We start from the raw sequence: 17,785 nt of genomic DNA on the forward strand, positions 1-17,785 counted from the left end.
CGCCGATATGGGAGGAAATTTTTCGCGTAAATTCTGCCGCTTGGTGGCTGGCTCGACGCGTAATTCGTGCACAGCCACGGCGCGGCGACGGCATTCCTACGGGGTCGGGGGGTGACATTTGACGTGCACACGATGCCATCGCACGGCTGATTGGTTATTGCTTAACGCTGTTTCACGCCACGCTGGACTCGATCGTCTAGTTACTGGCTGTAGCAGCCAACCGGTTACACAGGAGCCTCCGAGCAAGATGGACCGGCTCGATATAATTATTCGAGTGTCTTGCAGTGCTGCGGGGAAACCACATTCACCGCCAAAAATTCGCATGTTTGTCAAACTACATCCAACATCTCAACATGCCGCAGTCCAACTTTCATTTGCTCCTGTCGATACAAATGAAATGTGTACGCGTCAAATCTTGTAACCGAATTTTAAACCACTTCCCGGTGAGCTAGAAACTTGAAACTTTAAACATAGCTCAGAACTGGATGACAATGCAATATTAAAAAACAAATTAAAAAAGAAAACTGTGCGTTCAGAAGAAAAAAAATGTTTAGTGTACGTGATCGCGTTCAGCGATCCCCAGTCCGCGCGCCAGCGCTCCCTACTCCACTAGACTAACAACATTAGACTAACTAGAGAATGTTACCATAAACCCACTAAGAGAATACGACAGAATGTTTTCTAAAAATAAATAAGCTGTCCATCGAGAACCGCAGACACAAAACGTACTCTCCAACAAACGCGCTTCTCGAAAACTGCACAATCGTGTGATATGAGAATTTCTGAATGAATTATTTATTTAGGGAGCAGAGAGAGCCTACGGAATAGGTAAAGACATTCCGCGGCCGGCGGACGTCGACCGGTGAAAAGTTTAATCAAAGAATCTCGTGATTGATCTCCGGCTCGGTCGGAACGGAAAAGAGACGAAAACGTTGTTTCGACGGCCTTGGGGCGCGGGGATCGGGAAAGAGGAGGAAAATCCGGAGCAGACGGCGCGCGTAATGGAGGCAATAGCTTATCCTGATTACTTTTAACCCGAAACTTGTCTTCCTTACCCCCGATCCGTCGCTATCGGATGTTTTCCCGTGGCCGTTCCGCCGTTCTCTCGTTTACCGATGCAAGCCGGTCCTATTGTTGCCCATGCCGTCTTTGTCGAGAAATTCTTCTTTTCGATTTTCACCTTATCTCTTAGACAATGCCCGCTCCCATCGGGGTACGTCTGCCCTCTCACAGGCTTCTCTGCACGGCAAACATCCGAGGAAAAGGCCCTCCTTCTTCAGACGCTTTCCATTAGCGGAGAAACGCTCGTTGCTTAACCCTTTGTGGCCTGGTCGGGCTGCACGTGTGTCGAATCGTCTCATTCGTAGACCAACGCGATCCTCCGTGCTTCGTTAGGACTGTAACACCAACGATGCATTTTCGTATTTGTATCGAGAGGAAAAATTACGGTAAAACTAGACCGAGAAATCTTTCATATGTTTTGGATAATAGACTGCAACTGGAACTAAGTTTATAGGTTTCCAATATCTTTAATTTACGATTATTCAGATCGTAAAGATGCATCCATGAGAAATTATTCAGCGATTTTATTTCTTTGGGCACCAGTTATACCCTCTGCCATCTACGAATCAAACGACCGTGATCATGTTCCCATCGCGAACGACAATTTCAATGTTTTACCGGGTTCGAATGTTCCGACGCGTTATCGTGAAAGTTCCGATGCATTTATAATAGACTATAACGAGGCGAAACGATGTTGTTTAATCCTCCGTGGCCCGGGTTTGCAATATTCACGGCGAACGGTCTAATTCGTGGCCATTTTACCACCACGCGAAGATCTATATTTCATTAGATCATTACTAAAGTTCTGATACATTTATAGTACACCAGACTCTCTAACGTGGCGGAACGGTGTTTGCTAAACCCTTTGCGGTTTGATTTTGCTATTCGCGTGTTAAATAATTTAGCCTGGTGGTCGATTTGCCACTCCGAAGATCCATAGTTTATTAGGTCAGCGAAAATAGCAGAGGCGTAATGGTTAGGAGGCGATGTCCATCGCGTTCCATATTTCTTTATTTGTGAAACGAATAGGCGACGACACGCAATACGGATTTTATACAGTCATAACCCGTCTAACTGCACGGAACTCGGCGAAATAAAACTTTGGTATAAGCGTTCCATAGAATTTCTATTTCATCGCCGGTGTCTCAATAGTGCTCATAAAAGAAATAATGGCGGCAGCGGCACTTCGACGAACAATAGAAAACTGAGACCTGAAATGCTTGTGTTTCCATCAATTTTTGCTCGCCCGGTGTGTACTTGTCGTGCGTTTGATGGCAGCGCGGTGACGTTATTTTATATCTTTCAGCTAGCAGTCATTTCTTTTGCTGAATAATGGATGCTGAATAATCGTATCGGTTGAAACATTTCTTCTTCGAATGCTAATACTTTTATTACTATTAGTACTACCTAAACGTTTCACAATTCTGCCAATTTTGCACAGGCTCGCGCGCATTTGATTTTGAGAAATGCTTCACGGAAAAATCCAGCAGCGTCCCGTCATTTTGTCACGGAGTGTACTACACACGCCGGCACAGCAGTCAACGTGTTAATGGAAATTATCGTGCCACACTCAGCCGCGTTGACTGGCAATAACACCGGCATTCTCTCCGAAACATTCGACATTTACCGCGCGAATGGAACGCGGCGGCGTTCAGCGGACAATTTTCCCCGAAAAAAAAGAGATAAAAAAACAGAGAGTTCCGAAACTTCCGTAACAGCGAGGGAATATCGAGCGACGCGGCCGATATATTGGAACCGAACGACGCCACTTAGCTCGCGATAGAGCTCGTAAACGCTTTCGTAACAAACTCGCAGCCCGCTCATATCGCGGTTCGGACAATTTACGTATCTGGCTCGAGTATTAACGGCAACATTGAGGGAATCCGGCGTCGAAATACGAGCTGTAATAAACAGGAAGCCGCACTCTGTAAGCTTGCAACGCACACTGCTCTGAAACCGGGAATTAGCAATTCAGAATCAAAAAGAAAGAAATTTAAAATTAAAAGAGGTATTAGGAATGTCTCTCCCCCGAAATATTCGTAAGAGTAAAGGGTGCTCAGAATGACAATTTTTATTTTGCATAAATATTCGCAGTCTAAGTTTTCAATGGAGAAGTGCCTATTAAGTACGATGGAAAATAAAATCACAATTTATTAACACTAAACCTACCACTGCCGGTCAAATGACCGGTTTTATATTTTTCATTTCGTCGTTATTGAAATTATGAAGTTAGATAATATGGATAATTTCAGTCTGGTATGTAAAAATTTAACGTTCTTGGTATCAAACTCATGCCGCAGTTATTACTGATCAATTAGTATTATGCAGGATTCTAATCTTGCTTGAAAATTATCATTTCGATAGGATATTGTCCAAAGTGTCAACTAGAACGAACTTGCACCGAAAATGGGGCAAATCCGTCTCCGAGAGTTAAAAATGCTTTAAAATGCTTCTTATTGCATTACATGAAATTGTTTAGTTGTATAGTTATCCATTTTTAAGCAAACAACTACATTTATGCTGAAATATACTCTGATACGTGTCAAGAATACGCAATCAGAATTTCCCAGAGTTCGAGGGACCTCGGAAGCGGTATTTTTTACGATTTCGTCCGGTAGTGCGGCGGCCATGGCGTTTCCCATCACGCTCGCAGGGAAAAAGAGACCGTGAATGTTTAACGCGACAAACGATTCGTTTTACTCGGGACGGCGCGGCGGTGGTCCCCGTGGAAAATGCCAGATAAAATGATGGGCGCGAACGCTCGACCGCAGCCGCAATTCGCAACGGTGCGGCAGGTTCGCGCGCTCCCGCGACTTTTTTTTATTTTTAATTCGCGGCCTGGCCCGCGGCACCGGAGCGCGGCGGATCTCCGCTCTTTTCATTTCTGCATCGCGATTTATGGCCCCGTTTGCCGATAGAGAGATATTGAGAGAAGGAAAGAGAAAGAGAGAGAGGGAGGATCGGCGAACCGGTGATTTACAGGCGAGTCATAATCGGCCAGGAATCGACGCGATCCGCCGCGGGATAACGACACGGAACGATTCTCTCTCGTCTGTTGCCTGTTCGCCGATTCGACTTTCGTTCTACCGGAAAAAAATCTGGTTTGTCTATCGTGGCCCAGATAGAAAATGCAGTGGAAGTTCGATTACCGACGGTCGACTAACTTTTGTCGAGGTTCTGCGTTTGAATTCTATTTTTGCGTTACGCGGTTGTGATGGGCGTGATCCTTCTCGATTATTATTTGGTCGTTGGCTATGAAATGTCCGATTTTGAACAGTAACACGAAACAACCGCAACTATTTCTTATTGATCAAAGAATCACACGTTTCTCGATTGTATTGTGGCAGACATTGAATTTTCTGGTCTCACTCGCATGCTTCATTTACAAGATTGTCATCTCTATTTTTTGATTGGAAAATTAACTTCTTGGTCGCTCATTATTCGTAAGACTGTCGTTCTCCTACTTTCGAGTTTTTTCTAGCAAAAGAATTAATTTGAAGTGCAAAAAGTGGAATATAAACTACACAAGGATTAAATTGGAGTGCAAAACCTGTATAGGCGTGCGATAAATAAAACTTTCTTCTTCTCGGCATTTACTTAAAACAACAAAGGGATTCGGATCACTGTAATCGTAAAATAAATTATAAGGCGCCTACCGCAAGAGGTTGGAGACAAGTCTTCATGTTGTCCAGGTGTGCAAGCGGCAAAGTATAGTGATCAAGACATAGTTGTTGGAGGCGGGAATCTTCAGCGTCTCGGAGAGCTCGTCTGACTTCCGCAGGCAATTTCCGCGGGCAGGGGATTAAGAAACAACGGATGATTCGGTTTGTCGCGTGGAATTAACGAGCGAGTGTGGTTGCACAACCGTTGATGGTTCTCGTTTCTCGCGGCAGCGTTTTGATTCGTTACCTCAAAGTCGCGCGCGACAAAACGTTGTAAACTGCTCGACGGAGTTAACTACCTTAACAATGTTCGCGAACAAGCTTAGTATAACTGTGATGGATTAAGTGTTGTAAATGGCGTGGGGCTTCGCGCCCTATCCACCTTCCAGCCTTCTACCCCTCCGGTCGCTTTAATGTCGCGAACTTACGGCGGAATCTACCGTACACGTTTGCTTGCACTTCGCCCGGTTCTGATTGTTGGCTGGGAACTTAATCCGAACGCAGTGGAAGCGGAAGCGACGAGGGAAACGTTGCGATAGTTAGTCGGGAGCTGACATAATCGCAGATACAGTGTCCGTCAGCGATAACCGGCCGCGTGCAATGTTAACTAGAGAACTTTCGACTGGAACCCGAGTGCATTGATCTGCTCAGACCGGAATCGAACAAACCCTTTTCAAAGTTGTAGAAATATTTTCTTCAGAAATTTTGGAGTAAAGTAGAAAATTATTTTCTTTTTTAACGTTTCATAAGTCGAAAGTATTTTTATATTTTTCTAATGTCTGTACTGTTTTAAATTACACCCACTCATTTTTGCTATAAATGCACAAAGATCCGCAGTCTATTAACATTTGCATGAATATCCGAAGTGTACAATTATTACCGTTCACTTCTCTACGAAATGAGTCAATTATTATTCAACCAGCATTATTTCAATACCGTGGACCGAATCAAAAAGGCAGGAAATTTCACTGCTCTGTGGCTCCTAAATTGCGAATAAATGTTCGCGGACGAGCTTCCGTATCGAACTAAATTTTAGCAATGGTATTTTCGGCAATGCCGCGCAACCCGGCATAATATTATTTTAATACAGCGCGCATCAGAAGCGAAAATATGAATTTCAAATGCTCCGATGGATTATTGTCTCAATTCGAGTAAATTCTTTGGAACTGGAGGTTCCAGAGTGAAACACGTGTTCGTGAGCAGATTTGATGCATTTGTGATAGAGATGAATAGGCAAAATTGAAACCGGTAGAAAAATTAAGAGTATTTAGAAGTATTAATATATTCTTCTCAGTCCACCGAAATTCATAACGGAAGAAACAAAATGTTAGCTGCCTGTCGATAAAGAAAATTTTCGCGGACTAATTATAATTATCTATTTCGCTAGTAACCCTTGGCGAAATTTTGTGTAAATTAAAAATTTTCTAGGTCAATCGTAAGAAACGGAAATTAAATAAAAATGCGCTTGAAAATTCGAAATTTAAGTTGAAGAGAATCAGAATTATTTTCACACGAACCTAATATTTCCTTCAGAGATTCAGTGTGTCTTCGAGAAATGGAAGACAGCGCACATGCGCCATCATTTTGCGCAGGATTGAAAATTCTTTCCGGAGGTCCCATAGTGAAACACGTGCTCATTATGACGTCGGCGACGGTGCTGCGCCAACTGTAACAAATCCGGTCTCATCAATCCGACGAAGGCAGCGTTTCCACGAATGATTCCCCGGTCCCGGGGACTTTATTAATGGAAACGTGGACGAAAAATTGTAGCCTCCAATATTCAACGATCGGTCCGACACCGAGCGTCGCTCTTTTTCGCGCCGGCCGCGCCGACACGCTCTCGCTACAGTTTATCGGAATTTCGTTAAATGCGAAAACTCGATAGCTCTCCGCGGGGGACGTGGGACCGCCGAAGGGTTGCGGGAGGGGTAGGTGAAAAGGGGGGGGGAAGGGATCGGGAACTGGCAGAGGTACTAATTTTTTCCGCATAAATGGAATTCTACGCTTCACTTTGCGCCGGTTTCAGAATCGAATGTCACACAGCTGGTTACAATTGCCAATTTTCCCGTGGCGAAACGAAAGAGGGTAGCGCGACCGATTTTTCTCCGGCTTGGTAATTTACGTCCGAGATAAATCGCCGGGATTTGTTTGACTTGCCGACTTCGCGGAGCATCGTAAAAATCGCCGACTTTTAATTTCACTGCAAGTTAGCGAAGACATTTTTGATAGAGATACTATCGTTGGAGATTTAAATGAAAAATCAAAATTTTCTTCGTTGATCATAAGAAACGGAGGTTCGATTTAAATGTATTTCGAACTTTCAATAAATTCAGTAAGTCGATAGTAGCACGACAATATGTTCTTTTAATGTCGTTAAAATTGTGATTTGCGCTAATTCATTGCTTTCATAATCATTGATTTTATGCATTTATGGCAAAAATAAGTAGGTGTAATTTGATAAAGCAAAACCATTAGAATAATTTGAAAATACTGCTACATTATTTTCAATCTATTGAACATATTAAGAATGAGACTAAACTTCCACTTCACTTCAGTCTGTTGCAATTCAGGTACAAAGTTTTTATCTCGCAAAAAGATCCGCCGTCTATTAATTACATTCCCAAAGCTTTCATCGAATAACAGAAGAAAGCGACGAATTCTTCAACGAAAGTCGCTTGATGCTGCTTCACTGTGGACATAGGTTAATGTCCGACTGCAGCAATAGTTGGCTTGGTATGTCCATCCTCCTCCTTTTGTTCCCATGGAAAAAAATTTACCATGGCGTTGAAAGTCGCGAACACCTTCCGTGTCCGGCGTTTCTCGCACGCACACTCGACGCGTTAACGGAAGTCGATTCGGGGCTAACGAGCAGACGATCCAATTATAGAATTTTCATTCGGACACATTTGCCGACGCTGAGCGCCCTGATTCCTTTTTGTACTCTGTCTCTCGGTCGAACCCTTTCGAGAGGAAGAGATCAGAGAGGGAGAGATAGAGCCCTTTCAAGAGAGGAAGAGAGAGAGAGGGGGGGGGTTGTAACAGCTCGCCCTGTTAACGCTCTGGCCGGATTTAGTCGGTCGATTTCAACGGCGGGACCAAAGTGCCGGGCGAAAAATTACAGCGCAACAATTATCGCGGCACCGCCGGTTATTGCTCCCCCGCCGTGGAACAAGGAGACCGTTCGCGAGCATGATTTAATTTTCCTCATCTCCTTTACGCCTCTGTCCCTCGATCGGACCCGGTCCGACCACCGTTACCTCTACCCCCTCTGACTTTTATTCTTTTTTCACCCCTCCTCCTCTTCCTCCTCCTCCTCCTGTGCCTCCACGTTTATTTTATTTTTTAGGATTGTGCTCCCTTTGTTCCGGAGCGTTTGATGGGAAACGTGGTAGAAAAGGCAAAATCGTTCGGCATGGAAAATTATAGTCCTGACGGTGCTCGACGGCGAATTGGCGATCGAAATCGTGTTTGTAACGCATTTCGTTTGATGGTATCCGGGGAACTTTGACGGGCGACGTGTCGATGGTGGGCGTCGTGGACGTGGATGTGTTTTCCGATGTTCTTGGTAGACGCGTTCTGTTGATACTTAACCCCTTACTACCCCCTTGTTTTTGTACGAATTTTTAGGATTTTTTTTCACCAGAATAATTCCTGAACCTTCTGCAATGGTAATGAAGTACGTCTGTGACTTTTTAAAAGTAAACATAATGAAAATTACATTACTTTCCAAATGAACTTCCACCACTTCGTAATTCGTTAAAGTAATCGGACCAATTATTTAAATTGCGTTCCTCTGTGTAGCTTAAACGTCCGAAGAACAGCTTTGCACGTTTCCACATGCTTGTATTATTTGTTCATGAAACAGATTCATTAATTTTATAACAATTAAGAAATCGTGTAATCAATGTGAAACGTGCTGCTAAAATTCATACATTTCAAAATTGTTTTCGCACTAATCAATTCTCCATTGAACACCGATGAACTTCGATGTGAAACGTTTCCGAAAAATCGATAAACCAGGCAGCTGGCCAGAACTCGATATAATTGAATAACATTTGACTCCATTTTTCCGCACACATCCGCAAAACAAAATTCACATAGCCATCCGCGTGCAAATAATTCCGCCGCGTAGCCACGCGGCCGTGAAAGCGCGAACGTGACGTAAATAATAATGACGGGAAACCGAAAGAAACTCATTTCCATTTGGTAATTCGGGGGTAACGAATATCTGAGAGAGAGAGAGAGAGAGAGAGAGAGAGAGAGAGAGAGAGAGAGACAGAGAGAGAGAGAGACAGAGAGAAGGAGAGCGTGTGCGGGCATGTGAGTAGCCGAGCGAAGGAGAAACGAAGAAGATTGTCAGAATACGTCGGAGCACGGACGATTCGACGTCACCTAATCAACATGTACGTCCAGCGCGTCGTCCTCCAGGACGTGACCAAGCTGCAACGTCGAAATAACGTCCGCGCAACGTGACTCTGTCTAATCTGAAGGATATTTTCCGCGGCGCGAAACTTCCACGGTTGGTGGACAGCACGCGGGATCACCGGGCTCGTATTCAATTTGCATTTAAATATCCCTCGGCTCGGATCCAGGAACGAGCCGGCTCACGCACCTCGGCTCTCGGCCGCCGGACGTCGAACGGTAACACGAGAATATCATGGGAGCCAAACGAATGTCGAAACAATCTCGATAACCCCGAGGCATTAGGTCGTCCTAGAACTCCTTCCGGTGTACTGTTCCGCCGTTTCGTTCCGCCCTTTATCTCGTTAGGCTGTCCTTACCTCCACGAGGAAGCTAGAAATACAATGGGTCACATGTATTTTTAATCATTCGAAATATTCAGCTCCGTCCTGGTAGAATTACTCACATTATTTAATTGTATCGAAATATTTGAAATTATGTCAAATTATTGGGTATGGAAATAAGTTTCCCTCCCCTTTTTGTTAAAAAGAAGCGTACATACAATTCCCACAGCGTGAAAACGTTTTCCAACAGTAGATCGATCGACGTTTAATTCAATTGACAGTTCTGCAAGTGTTTGACGTGGATTTCCATCAAGTAATGCTGGCAAATCTGCACTCCTCGCACACAAATATTCAAGAACATGGGTAACGTTTGATTGGAACAGTTAACGAACACGTAATTTTTTAAACAAAAAGATCTAAAATCCACAAAAATACACAACTTTGAATAGGCTAGAAAATTTATTCTCCTATTGGTCACTTTAATAAGCTACTGTATTTCTTAAAAGCTTTTAATCTGTCCATTGCTTCAAACTCATGTGGGAGATTTCCATTAAAAAATGCATAAAATCCGGAGTCTAACGACGAGTAGCTCAAAGCCCGTGTGATTAAACGCAACACGGTTATTCAGGATTTTCAGGACCTTGGAGCACCGGGTAAAACTGTCCACCATTTTTTACAATACGAACACATCCGCAGGCTCTCTCCCACGGAGAGTCGGTGATTCTCATCATTCGACCGAGAGAGATGAACATCCCCGATTAAATCGTTCCAATTTGTGTTACTTCTGGGTCCGACAGCATAAATTGAGGCCGGAGCTTAATCCGAGATAAAATGTTGGCAAATGCAATAACCTGTATAAAAATGGAATCGATATTTAAACGGGCGCGGAGATTACACGGAAGGCAATCACGCGGGTCGATCGTGAATTATTTGTCAGAACGTTGCGTTTCATTCAGTTGAAAGATAAATTGGCCGAGATACAAAATTAATCGGGGGAATCGTGGATTTCGTTTGTAACAACAACGAACTCCCGATATTATGTATATCCTTGGAGAGGAAGGGGTTCGAAAAGCGCGGCGCCGCGCGTCCACTCGATCGCTCGTTTATGCGAGTTTTCCTTCTCCGTACTCGGCGATAAGCGTTAAATCGAACGGGACGAAATGCTCTTTGAAGAGGACCGGAATCACTTAAAATATCGCCTGGTAAATATTAAAAAGCCAACATGAATTAGTTAAGTATGTTTACAGTGAACTGACAAGACGCTATTTTCACAACAATTCTCTTGCGCTTTGGATTTCTCTTAATTCGATTCAACGCTCTGAATGCGTTGTTGTTGAAAATTAATCTTAGAGGTTGTACAAAATATTTGCACCTGCTCTATGTATTTTATATACATTTATAATATATTTATCTTAATATAATATTTGGGAAAATTGAAGTGAAAAATAAATACATTAATAAAATAAAAGGGCGAGCACTTTTTGGCACGATTTTTTAAATTCAGTAACACATTAATCTTTTCTATTTATCTTACCCACATAATTTTTTTTATTAAAAATGTAGTGTCCTTGATAAATTAGGTTTTCCAACGGGTATGCCGTTTTCACTAGCATGCGAAAACTGCATCGACGTTTACGATGAAAGCGAGCCGCGAATTCGAAGCAGGAACACATTATCCAGGAAACTAACAGACAAGACTGAAGGCGTGAATCGTTCTTGAAGGTCGGACAGGTCGCGGGGGTTTACGGCACCATTAAACCGGAAATTCATCAGCGCGAAGACGGTGATGGCAATAAAACCAGCCCTCGACGGGGGGTGGTGGTTCGCGCGGCGGCAGGTATTTCCATTCGCCGAGTAATCTTCTCACTTTCTGAAATTAGCTAGAAGCATTCGAAGAGTTAATCCACGGAACGACGGAGACGATCCCGCGATGCGTTTCGTAAGTGGATTCGTTCTGAACGCCAGAGCTTAACCGGTTAAGAAGCTTTGACTCCGAGAGATCGATTCCACCCTCTGCCAACCGTCTCTGAAAACAGATCTCGCAGCGATGTTTCCAGTGCACTTTCTCCTTCTTACACAGTCCACTGAAACAAGAATAAATCGTCCTCCTAACTTTCCGATTGACGAGGAATGCTATCACATATCTATCACAGTTGAGAGAGACAAATTGCATATATCTTTTCGATCTCTGCATTAAATTGTGCCATGAAACTCGGGCATTAAATAAATCAAATAATCGGAAGAAAAATATTTAGCCGACGGAAGTGTTCCTCAAAGATCGCAACGTTAGCCCTTTAACATAAGTAGTTTTATCATTCCAATTTACGTAACAGCAACCTGACCATTTTGCATTGATATCAAAGCAGTAAAAATTATTTTATTTTACAAAAATAACAAGACTGAGTTCATCTAGACATTCTGCTATTTTTATTCAACGTATTGATTCATTAAAATAAATAATCCGGTACCGGTCAATTTGACCAGCCCTGGCAGATTCGATGTTAAAAATCTCGGGAAACACTGTTCAAAATAAACAACGAGTGTACTCCCGGTCAACGATCGACATCCGATCGACCCCTAAATCTTCAGCAGCTGTGCAACGCGCCCCCCCCCCCAATAATTACCCTGGCATCGTTACAGCGAGAGCGTGCGCTCGCGAGCTTCGCCGTATCATGACTGATCGCTGCAATCGTTCCGCCATGGGATAAAACCATGAAACGGTTGGTCACCAGGGGGAGAGGGGAAGGTCTGCCGCAGGATCAGGAGCAGGGTGGTTCCAGGTTCGGAGGATAATTTCACGGTTCGCCGCTTGAGCGACTAACCGGCTGACCGACGCGACGCGGACTGTGCTCGCTAACCCTCTCTCTCTCTCTATCTCTCTCCCTCCCTTTCCTGCGGTTATGTGTTATGTCCCGGTGTAGTTTCCGCAGGTGCGTCCAGGCCGCATATCGACGCCCGTGCCGCGCGGTTGCGCGTAATATCGACGCCTGGCGATCGCGAATATGTTCCGAACGTGTTCCCCTACTGAATATAATCCGCTCGCGTGTTCGACTCGCGCGAGGCTGCTCGCGCAACTTGCGAACCCGGAAATCGAGTTATGCTACCTCGCACTATACTCAATCCAACGAGACGAGTATACACTATACAGGATGTCCCAAAATGTACTTCCTTGAAAGAGGTAATTCCCGAAGTCATCCGAAGCAACTTTTTCCTTTGCGAAAATGTTCTCCGCGGCTTTGTTGAGGAGTTACTTTTACTTTATACTTTTATTAAGGAAAAACGCGGACCAATCAGAGCGGCTACAGCGGACGGCCTCCACCCCCTGCGGCAGGCCCCGCCGAGCGTGGCGTTGGCATTGGCCACGCTGAAATGAGTCCCCTGTAGGCGCGCTCTGATTGGTCGGTGTTTTCGTCAATAACTACTTAACGAAGCCGCGGAGAACGTTTTCGCAACGGAAAAAGTTACTTCAAATGACCCCAGGAATCATCCCGTTCAAGAGAATCAATATTTTCTATATCTTTGATTATCAAGTAACTAGCCAAGTACATTTAGTATATACGTGCTTTAACGTAGAAGTTAATTTGAACATTTTCATAATTTCAGTAATTCTGTCACGATGTTTCGATGCAGTTTTTATCCAAAGATTGGTAAGTTTTCACTGTTCCGAGCTTCGCCTACCCTTTTCCGCGGTAACTGTGGAAACGAACGAGATGGAGTATTTATATTAAAATAGTCGACGCTCCGGGTAAAAGTAATAGAAGAGCGGCGAGCTTCCAGAGGATCGGATCGTTCTGAAAGCGGTGAGCTAACAAACGATCGAGCCAGGATGGCGCGCGGCGCGGCGCGGCGGTGTAGGAGCAAACTGCTCAAAGAACGAGTTGCGCGTTTGCTCTGCGCTCGCCGGCGACTTTCCGATCACAAAGCCATTAGCGGGGCTTTCCGTTGTTCGCCACTCGGCACAGATCGATCCCGCAGACTCATCGTGTACACAAGGATGCACAAACGGATGTCCATGTAGCGTGTTTATCCCGTGCCCGCAACCGCGGGGACACAAAACCGTCAAGTCGTAAAGCTCCGGCGAGAATGCGGGTCTTCACGGTGTCGGTTCTCGCAACTGAACAGAGATGCGAGAGCCAGAACAGAGACGCGATCCAGGCCCAGCTCCCACAAAATTAACGTGGCCCGCTGACCATAAGTCACCGGACACTGCCTGGTTATATCCCACGGAACATGCAAATCGCGACACCGCCGCGCCGCGCCGAGTCGCAATTTTCTCCGAACGGCCCTATTGCTTCGCCACCGCCGACAGGATTATTACGATAATGTTTATTCCTACGGCGTTGTTAGCGTCGCACGAGCGTACACGGTTAAGCGTGACCTACCGAATATGTCTTTTTTAACGCGGCTGTTGCCGTGCGAAATTCGTGTTTCCCGCAATTCGTCGGGCGTTATTAACCCTTTGCCCTACAATATCGAGTCAGGCTAGCGATGAAGACTCTAAACAGACTCTAATAAATATTATTAATATCCTTTTGCTATTGGAGAACATATAGGCATACAATAAATACAAATTTTCTCCTTCTCTTAGGAAATTATGATCCACAAAAAATAATTCTTTTACAATTATGTAATTGGCGATGCTGAAGACCACAATTCTATTTATCAAGACTTCTAAACATAATTTGAATATGTAAAAACTGCTACATTTATATATTTCAATAAATATTTTAATAAAAATACACTAGATAATTAATTACTTACTTGTTAATAAAAAGAATTCATTTTTTTTAGAACTTCTCAGTAAAACTTGAAATGTATAACATTTAACTTTCAGGATAAATGACTGAAGTTATTGCGTGAACACGAATGCGCACAATAACGCTACTTCGGTGCTGGCCAGTCCCTTGATACCGTAAGTGTCCAGTGACTTACGGTAGCAAATGCGTTGCCTAGACAGGTGAGCGGAACGCGAGACCAGTATACACTGGCTGCGCAGTTTCGCAGGGTCTACTCTTTGTTTCGTAATAAACCAGAGAAGGAAAATTGGACCAGGGACTCAATTAGCTGAGCAGGAAAATTAATTCGTGCCGACGACGCACGGCGTCAGCTTCCACGTTGCTCTGTCGTTCCGCTACCTCTTAAACGAGAAGATTCGGCGAGCATCCGCCGCGCCGCGTCGGTGTCCCGTTTGCGCGCGGAATTATTTTGCAAACCGGGGTGGGGAAAAAAGAACGCCGGGGAGCTGGTATAAGTAAAAGTATTTTTTAAATTTTCCGCGAATCTGGAGAAAATTCCTCGGTCGTGAAATTTAAAACATTGCTGAAAATATAATACTTCTCTGCGAGGACATCCAGGAGTTCGTGAATGAAATAAATCGCGTCTCAGATGCTTCAGAAATATAACAGGGATTCTTTTGTTGTTCCAGGCACGAGGATTGCGGGCGTTGATTGGATTCAGTATGCGGACACTTGTAGCCACGCAGGTAAATATGCGGGAGTAAATTTGTTAAGAGTTTCATTGTTAGTAGAAGATTGTTTTGTAGATATTTGGATTTTTCTTTACTGTATTAGAGAATTCATTTTGTTTCTGTGCTAACAATATCAATTTGTTAACAGACTTCGAAAAAGGAGGTGGTTAATGAATTCGATCTGTATGTGCCTTTTTTCGATTTTTTTTCTATGTATATTCACCGATTACGCCGGCATGGATGGACCAATCGGAACGAAACCTTTTGCATCTAGTAGAGTATGTCCCCGGGATGGTCCCGTGAAAATTTTGCGGTTTTCATTGCAAATAATTAATAAGGCCGAAAAATCATCCTACGGTGTTTCAGCTGTGTATATTGTATAATACTTTGATATACGCTTGTGATAGTTTGAAAACATAACACTGTCATTCTCTTAATCATGTTCGAGAAATATCAATTCAATTGTATCATTCGGTACACATCCTTGAAATGTCTATAAAAAATGTATTGTACCGTAATATACAATTGTTATAATTTAAAAAATTAACACTTCTCCTTGATAATTCAATAATTTTTTAAATCTGCGGTCGACGTCGCGTCGTTCCCCCCGTTTAAAAAAATACCGTATGAATAATTTCCATAATTTTTGATTTGAAGAATCTCGCGTGCAACGAAGATCTGTCCTAATCGTAGCAATCGATATCGATCGATGGAACTCACGTCAGTTCCGCAACATACTGCCGCTCTTCGCGTTTCCGCTCCTCGTCTATAATTACTCCCGATTCGTCCACTAATCCGCGATATTAATTCTAACGCGATTCATTCAATATCGCGGCGCACTCGGGCACGCATGTACATACACACGTGGCAACGATAGAGCTCGTTGATAAGCAGCGATCGCGAAAGGGAAAAGCACCGAAACGCGTCGCGATACAGCCAATTGGTTCGGGGATCCGGGTAATGGGCCAATTCGAGCCCGAGCCCGCGATCCAGCCGCGTCGCTTCGTGTCCGCTCTGAACGATGTTTCGAAACCTGATTATAAAGCTCGCCGTATACCTTCGTGCCATCCATCATCGGCTTGAAACGAGAATCGTCGCGATATCATCAAGAACACATGGCCGGCCTCCAGCGCGCGCGGCCCGCAACGGATCAAACGCCGCGACAAGGAAACGACAGACAATTTAGAGTCTTGTTTGTTTAAACGAGTCATAAATCGCTCCGACCCATTACCTTTTCATACCTGCCGTGTTGCTTTATCGCCTATTTGCCGCAGTCGTCTAATTAGTTTTCCCGTGTCGTGTAGTACAGCTTCGTTTTAAGCTAGTATTTAATTGGCACAAAGGATCGATGATGCATTTACTGAAACGATCGATAAAATAATAATGAACTTTAGAGAATAAAATACCCCGCTTTCTGGTGTTGTCGAGAACTGTGGACTTTTTCAGATGGAAAGTAGAATATTTCCCAGTCAACCTTCAACGAACTTGAGGGAAAATAAGCCTTATCAGATGGTATCATACATAAAAAGTATATCATCCTAATTTGAAAAGCAGAGTCAACACGTACGAATAAACTATTATAACATGGAATTATTTTGTATCTATCACCAACAGCAACCGAGTTATCGAGGTGATGTGTTTCAGGTGCCTCACCCTGTACAGTGTACAGTGCCTAATACTTTAATATTCCGAGGAAATCGGTGGAGTGGGGGGATTGCGCGTCGCGCGCGAAGCTCGTTAAAATTTGGCCAACCGGTGTTTTTGATGTTTCGAAGTTCCCTCGTTAATAATTCAGGAATATTCGTTCGGGGTGGCGTTACAGGCCGGCGGGGAGGGAGGAGGTCGTCGGCGTGTCCGGGACCTGTTCATCGAAGCGCTGTCTGCGCGTAACGTAATACGTTATTTCGCGCATTATAATGTGGGGAGGCGTGAAAAGGCTGCGGGAATTATTCACTGGGAAATCGATTTCCCATCGACAGGTGGCCGCGGACGATAAAGCAAACGGCGTTTCCCCGCTCGATATTTGCCGGTTCAGACAAAACGACGCGATGGCGTTTTCGACGATGGCGGCGCGAAAACGCCATCGCCTAGCCATGGCGCGAGAGCCAAAACCGTGTGACGGCCGAATCCCGGGGCCTTTGGCGCCAAGTAATTTATTCCCGCGTGATAAATCACGGTGTGTACCCGGGCTGAAATTGCGCGTTAAACAATGGCCCGCCCGATAACTATAACTGCGCGCGCCTGTCGAACTGGCTCACATATAATTAGCGTAGTTGACCACCGTGTCGGCCGAACGGCACACGGCCGATTTCGCCCGCCCGCGCGCGCGCGCGCGCGCCTCTCCGTCTGAATATGTGCAATACGCGACGCGAAATTTCATTAACCTACGCGGCCCAAACAGAGGATGAATTTCAACATCCTATTTGTACTAGCCGCGATCCTTGATTAATCGGAAACCAGTCACGTGTCGCCGCTGTCTAATCACGACCACGGCATTTCAATGAAAAAAAATTCAACAAGAGATTTAAGCAATATGTATCGTCCAAAAATACGAAAAAAAGCGCCAGTTACGTGTGTCGACCTTTTTGTTGAAGATAATCAAAAGGATTCCTCTGCCCTGCGATGTTTCCTGCCAAGAGGATCGAGAAAAATATTGTTTGCTCTCATTATGAACGAGGCCGGTATGAATTTATGGCGGCATAAATTCCGGGGCAGCTCGATAATCTGGCCAAGAAATATATTTCCCGCGATAGCATCTATCACATAATAGCGCCATAATTCACCGGCACCTATTTCGGGGTCGAACACCGAAACCATGCGACCAATTTCCAGCTCTTCCATTCGCGCGC

At 44.4% G+C, this 17,785-nt stretch overlaps 2 protein-coding genes across 12 annotated transcripts in view; one reads left to right on the forward strand and one right to left on the reverse strand.

Moving 5' to 3' along the window:
• Urm1 (Ubiquitin-related modifier 1) overlaps window positions 1-17,785 on the reverse strand; it is a 386,421-nt gene that overhangs the window by 227,114 nt on the left and 141,522 nt on the right. The window lies entirely within an intron of this gene.
• The window catches only part of LOC143212000 (uncharacterized), a 210,876-nt gene that overhangs the window by 102,004 nt on the left and 91,087 nt on the right, over window positions 1-17,785 (forward strand). For all 10 annotated transcript variants that reach the window (XM_076430231.1, XM_076430233.1, XM_076430239.1 and 7 more), the window contains one exon: window positions 14,895-14,951. In XM_076430231.1, the coding sequence (XP_076286346.1) occupies window positions 14,895-14,951 (57 nt within the window). The remainder of the gene's footprint in view (window positions 1-14,894; window positions 14,952-17,785) is intronic.

Source organism: Lasioglossum baleicum, chromosome 9, assembly GCF_051020765.1.
Source record: "Lasioglossum baleicum chromosome 9, iyLasBale1, whole genome shotgun sequence".
Taxonomy (NCBI): Eukaryota; Metazoa; Arthropoda; class Insecta; order Hymenoptera; family Halictidae; genus Lasioglossum; species Lasioglossum baleicum.